At 38.7% G+C, this 6,295-nt stretch overlaps 1 protein-coding gene across 3 annotated transcripts; it reads left to right on the plus strand.

Moving 5' to 3' along the window:
• Nucleotides 1-2,356: 2,356 nt before the first annotated feature.
• Nucleotides 2,357-5,524, plus strand: LOC147621158 (aquaporin NIP1-1-like). 3 transcript variants are annotated; one of them, XM_086824500.1, is made up of 6 exons: nucleotides 2,357-2,499; nucleotides 2,968-3,329; nucleotides 3,539-3,763; nucleotides 4,321-4,521; nucleotides 4,770-4,831; nucleotides 5,023-5,524. In XM_086824500.1, exons 2-6 carry the CDS (start codon nucleotides 3,063-3,065, stop codon nucleotides 5,234-5,236), a joined length of 969 nt encoding a protein of 322 aa, XP_086680626.1. In that variant the 5' UTR covers nucleotides 2,357-2,499; nucleotides 2,968-3,062; the 3' UTR covers nucleotides 5,237-5,524. The 3 variants fall into 3 exon arrangements, with proteins under 3 accessions (XP_086680626.1, XP_086680627.1, XP_086680628.1); XM_086824501.1 differs by having other exon boundaries at nucleotides 2,456-2,539; XM_086824502.1 differs by lacking the exon at nucleotides 2,357-2,499 and adding an exon at nucleotides 2,588-2,847.
• The last annotated feature ends 771 nt before the right edge of the window (nucleotides 5,525-6,295 follow it).

Genomic DNA, 6,295 nt, shown 5'->3' on the forward strand with positions numbered 1-6,295 from the left:
AGCTAAAGAATTACTAAATGGTGTTCCTAATGTAATATCTGATGAAAACGATGCAATCTAAGCCTAGATTTGTCTATCAGCATGCTATATGTGATTTAAATGTGAAGCAAATGATATAATATAAGCTTATATTTATCTATGTGCATGCTACATGGATAGAAACAAACTATATAAACACCATTTACACAATAAATAAACCCATCCAAGACTATGTTTATCTATGCACATGCTATATGGACACAAGAAAACTATCTAAACACTATTTACACTCTAAATTAACACCAACATTAAGAAAATATTTATTCTTTTATATGCAAAAAGAGAGCAAAAACATGCAAAAGATCGTATAAATCCCCATTAAATCCAACTCTTTTTCATGGAAATCCCCATTAAATCCAACACTTTTTCATGGAAATCCACTATTCAAGTGTAGAAAAATGTCAAAAATAAAAGTAAATACAATGGAAGACGTCAAAACACATGAGGGCAATAGAACAAATCAAGCACTAGATAACAATCCAGTTCACAACAAACAAGTCCTTGTAGGGTCCATACTTTGTGCTCTGGGGGTTCACCTAAAAATATGTAAGTGTACCATGTGAGTTCATAAGAAGGGGTATATTAATTCAAAAAAGTTATAGAACTACATTTACAGGAGGATTTTTAACCAATTTTAAAAAAAACCAAAGTTTATGAAGAAAAAGTCATTTTATTCATAAAAGTATGTAAGTATAAGGGGTTTTTAAAATACCCCTTGAATGCACATGATACAAATAATTTTTTAGAGGTGAACCTCCACTAGTTTACTTACTAGTTTTGAGAGAAATCACTCCTCTTTGTATTTGAAATTTTGAGGTGTCACATTTGCCTCGAGAACAACGAAGATGGGGCACATAAAAAGTGTCTATTCTCTTTGAAGAAGATGCTTCGAGTTAAAAGACAAATCACAAAAATCTCAATGTTGAAATTTTTATACATTGAAGATAGTGACCCAACCAAGCCAAAAAAACAAAAAAACACACACACACACACACACAAAAAGTAGCCAAACTATCCCATCCTTACGTCCACTTTGCAAGCTATAAGTCGTTCTTGTGTCACGCAATGGGAGTCTCTCCATTTGGTATAAGCTAAAGGCGCCTAGAATGAAAGAGTTGAGTCAAAACTTCACTCAAGAACGTCTCTTTGGCGTTTGGTTGTCCTATTGGGGGGGTTTGGAGTAATCTAAAGCTCCTTGAGGTGGGACAAAGTTACAACGACGGATCTATTTTTGGGAACTTACTGGGGGTAAAGTGGGAGTAATCCAAAGGTCCCAGCTTGAGGTTGGACAACGAATCAAGCATCCATGCATGTTATATGCTACTATGCTGTCCGTTTGTCGAGGGGTGGGATACGAACAAGCAACTTTTGTATTGGAGCCTCCTACGTGAGAGCAAACTCTACCCCACATGATAAGGATTTATCTTTTAACAATCCTACAATCTTGCCGGCTGATGAACCCCACGATAATGCTTCTTCTCTTTGGATCCTTGATACCCCATGTCACCTCTCAAAGGTATTCTCTTGGATGGTTTTGGACGCACTAGAGGCTCTCCATCATCATCACTGTTAACCACAGAAATGACTTTAATAGAAAATACAATCAACATTTTAGAAACACGAAGGAAATTAAAATTGAAGTAGTGTGACTGCTAATTAGGATTAGGAAAAACAGGCATCATTAATGTAAAAGCATGTCACGTCCAAGATGTAATGTAGGATTCAATCCTTTAAAAAGATTACACAAATGTAATGTCACGTCCAAGATGTAATGTAGGATTCAATCCTTTAAAAAGCTTACACACACAAATGTATGTAAGATGAATGATATAAAATGTAAACTGATGAAACTTTTGAAAGTCTCCACGATATATTTATATATATATAAATGAGAAATAATGTCATGGAGCCCAGGGACGAATAGGCTAGTTGTTAGAGCTGTCAGTACCACTGAGAGGACTAGGGTTCGATACCATGGAGTTGCCCCACGGGGTGCTTTGTGAGCCAATAGAAATACTCTATCCTTCCACAAAGAAATAATGTCATGGCATGTATGTGCATCCTGCATGGATAATGGTGGCATGTTGAAATGCAATGCAGGTTATTAAAAAGGAAAAATACGTGTCCCCCGCGACGTCGAGCTTGTATTCTTGGTAGCTGCAGTGATTGACTGCAATTTCCACAAAAAAAAAATTTGAAAAATATTGCTAAAAGATTCCCCTAAAAAATGAAAATTAAATATAAAGAAGCAATGCAGCAGTCGGCATTGGCCCTTGGGATATCGCCTAGCGAGAGGGCGGCAAATACACTCCTTTGAAGTTTTGGCGCATGGCAATAAACAAACCAGGCATGGATTCTTTAAAAGCCCCTACTGTTCTTATTCTAGTTCAATATACTCGCCCATCCTCGCTCCACCACCTTCACAGTCTTATCAGTGGCTGGCTTGTACAGGAAACTCAGGTCCTTTTTAATTAAAATCACTACCGAGCTGTTAATAACGGTCATTAACCTATCGCGATTAAAGGCTTGCTTTGGAATGTAACGTATAATTATGCAGACGTAAATAATATCACGTAGCTAAAATGGGGTTCTTAATAGCCGGATTGGGGTTGGTTTAACAGTAATTATATCATGTAGTTGAAATGTATAATTGAGCCATAGTCTATTAGCAGTAAAATTATCTCTGATGCTTGGCACAATTAAGCGTGATTATAATCATTAATGTGACTAACTCTATTTAGAGCTGCAGTGTATAAGTTGGGTTCGGACTCAAAATAAATCGTAAATCAAACCCACATTACCTTTATGGTGATCAAAACTAATATCCCCAATAATTCGAGTTGATCGAAAGTGCAATTATGTAGTAGTATTACAATGACGGCTGTAATTTGAGTGAAAATTACTCATTGATCTTTTTATTTTTGGTAGGTGCTTTGCCGCTTACTTGGCGATAATGCAGTCGCCTGCTACCCTCTAAACCAGTAGTACTGAGGTACTTGCCTTAATTAAATTCCTGATTAAGTATGGCTACACGCATTGGGAGGTTTACCATGGCCGAGACACACACCAGGCCCTCTCAGGACTCTTTCGACATGCGAGCAGCAGCCATAGCTATGTCTCCGGTTAACAGCAACACTGTTATGCAGAAGCAGGCACTAAGTCCCGGTTATGACATTGGACAAAAGCTCAACTACTCCACAGATTCTGCAGGCATAAAGTCCATGGAAGCTGGTGGAGACACAATGTCCATGACCGAAGCCATTTTAGCAAAACCTTCTGTGGTTCAAAAGGTATTAGGAAATCAGACATTAGTTTATCCACTGATATTAGCCACCGATTGCGGAGCTTACACAGTGTATTTTGGCATGATTAGCTAGTCCATTGAATTAATGACATGATACAATCACTGCAGTCATGATGTAAACAACTTAGCATGATAATTATGTATTTTATGAGGTAGATTACACAATGCTGGCAATAATCGAGAGACATTTTGCAGGTGCTGGCTGAGTTTGTTGCCACCTTTTTCTTGGTCTTTGCTGGGTGCGGATCTATACTTGTGGACCAGACCCATGGAGGCAACATCGCCCACGTGGCAATCGCGACAAGCTTCGGGGTAGCTGTAATGGTCATGATCTATGCAGTTGGCCATGTCTCAGGAGCGCATCTCAATCCTGCAGTCACCATAGCTTTTGCATCGGTGGGCAGGTTTCCTTTGCTGGAGGCAAGTAAATGACGCATGACTTCATCAAAACAATCATATATCACATGGTTTTGAAGAAAGTTGTTTGTCTTGCCAATGGGTGTGTAGTCTAGAGGCTGGTGGTGGGGGAAAGGGGAAGGTCCTAATTAGGTCAAATCCCCGCAGGCTCCCCGGAGTCATCCGGGCTGATGGTGGCCATTAGTGTACCACCTTCTGGTGTGTACTCTAGTTATTACTACAAGAAGGATCTACTTAAGTGAAAAGATTAGTTAAGCTTCACAAATAAACTGTATATTGTGCAGTAGGTGTCCAATGGGTGTAGATTTGGTGGTACTTGAGCGTTTCCCTTAACAAATTATGAGTCCAAGATGCAAAAAAATAAGATAATTGAATGATTAATTGATGCTTCTTCGTTGTGCAAATCATGGCACTTACAATAAAGGTAATGGGTTGAGCGGTTGTTTGTTTCCCTTTTCAAAAGCTTATATATATCAAGAAACGAATGGGTTCATGCGTGGGCAGCATGCAATATTCGAGAATTGATTGACTGATCGATGAGGGGGGTTGTTTATGTGCAGGTCCCTGGCTACCTAATTGGTCAAGTGGGAGGTTCCCTGTTAGCATCCTTAGTTCTGAGGCTTATTCTGCACGATGCAAAACTTGTAGGAATGGCCGTCAACCAGCCGACGGACGGTGACCTGCAGTCCTTTGTGGTGGAAGCCGTCATCACCTTCGTCCTCATGTTTGTCATCTCCGGAGTTGCAAGCGATTCTCGTGCGGTAAACCTCTTAATTCTTCCAGCCTACACGCATCTGAACACAAATTATTCGTATACCTTACACATCTTAACACAAAGTATTCGTATTCCTTACACATCTTAACACAAATTATTCATGCCTGCACGCATCTTAACACAAATTATTCGTATACCTTACACATTGATTAGCATTCCCTAACTTTTTCTTTACTATTATTGCTTATGTGAAATGAAAACTTTGGGTTTAAAAAGTATTGTTATAAATGTCAGGTTGGAGAGATGGCAGGAATTGCAATCGGTGCCACAATTGCCTTAAACGGAGTCTACGCAGGGTAACCCAATTCCTGCAAGTCCATTTTTCTTTAGCAAATTATGACTAGGCATGTATCCAAAGGTGCTAATCATTGATTTATATGTCAGATAAGCCTTTATTAATGGGTTAAGCACATAATCCATGAACTATTTCAATTGTTTTATGTGAGGAAACAACTGTTATAATCCAGCATTTGATGTGACGATGTAGGCCTTTGAGTGGGGCTTCCATGAACCCTGCAAGGTCAATTGGACCAGCTGTGGTGGCCATGAACTACAAGTCCTTGCATGTGTATGTGGGTGGGCCCATCTTGGGATCTATTATCGGAGCATGGATCTACAATGCCATCCGGCTACCAGATTCAGCTGGCATGGCACAAGCGTATTCCAAGAAGAGCTTTCTCAAGACTTGGTTCAAATTTTGATAAGTTATTTGTAATTAAGGTCTTCCTATCTATACTGCTCAACCTCGAGCTCAAATCGTCGAGTTTTATCGTGCTTATTCAAAGGCAAATCTTGCTCTTAAAGAAGCGCATCGATATACAACCGAAGCGGCCATATTATTTTTGCATCAAGTGACAAGAAGACTCAAATGTTGTGCTTCATGTAAGGCCCTTTGCAAAGCCTATTCATGTTTTACATCAATGACCAAGAATGTACAACTACTTGGAGCACCTCCTATAATTGATATGGACACCAAAATCATTCTAATCTACCTTTTCACTTGTGCTAGCCTCGTAGCCTCTTATGACTTTTAGCATTCCATATGTTCCCCCTCACCCTAAAAAGAAGAGTAATCATCCAACATGCCTACCTTGTTTAGAGAACAAAAAAAGGGAAGAGAAAGGAAACGGTTAAGTAAATTCACTCTATTTAAGAGCCAAAAAAATAATACTAACTAGATTTAACATGGGTAGCGTGTTCTAAGGCAAATTGAAAAATAACCAAATTTTAAAGATTGACAAGACTATGTTTGGCCTTACAAAAGATGAGAGAGAGAAAAGCCACAATAAAAAAGCTTAGCACGATACACACATTTGTATATATCTTTAACCAAGACAATAAGATGATGTAACAGTCCTAAATCTAACCATATCTTAATGGTACAACTTAATCTAAGAAAATATTAAAACTCACTTAATCATGCTATTTCTACATAGCAATACTATCAAATCAACCCTCTCAAATAGCAAAACAAGCATGCATGCCATATACAAATATTCGTATCTCAAAAGCAAAGAATCATAGGATCTCAAGTAAACATTGATATAATATGAATGTCTATCAATTAAAGCATAGCATCTCAATGAATCTCCATATATATGTCCATCTTGAAGATATTGCCATCATCACCATGCGCGACAACATGATTAGACATACGACCAATAGATCTAGGACATTGCCCTATTCCACACAATCTCCCCTGTACATCGTGGTCATTCGGGGATCACCTCCATCTCATTCTCGTTCTCTCTGGGTTCTAC

This window comes from Cibotium barometz, chromosome 30, assembly GCF_041138505.1.
Source record: "Cibotium barometz isolate CiBa-2024 chromosome 30, ASM4113850v1, whole genome shotgun sequence".
Classification (NCBI taxonomy): Eukaryota; Viridiplantae; Streptophyta; class Polypodiopsida; order Cyatheales; family Cibotiaceae; genus Cibotium; species Cibotium barometz.

Bases quoted from the DNA above. Each gene is read 5' to 3' on its own strand.
- LOC147621158 (XM_086824500.1), top strand. From the start codon at position 3,063: ATGGCTACACGCATTGGGAGGTTTACCATGGCCGAGACACACACCAGG. The intron at 3,764-4,320 runs GCAAGTAAATGA...GTTTATGTGCAG, and splicing joins GCAGGTTTCCTTTGCTGGAG to GTCCCTGGCTACCTAATTGG. The intron at 4,832-5,022 runs GTAACCCAATTC...GTGACGATGTAG, and splicing joins TTAAACGGAGTCTACGCAGG to GCCTTTGAGTGGGGCTTCCA.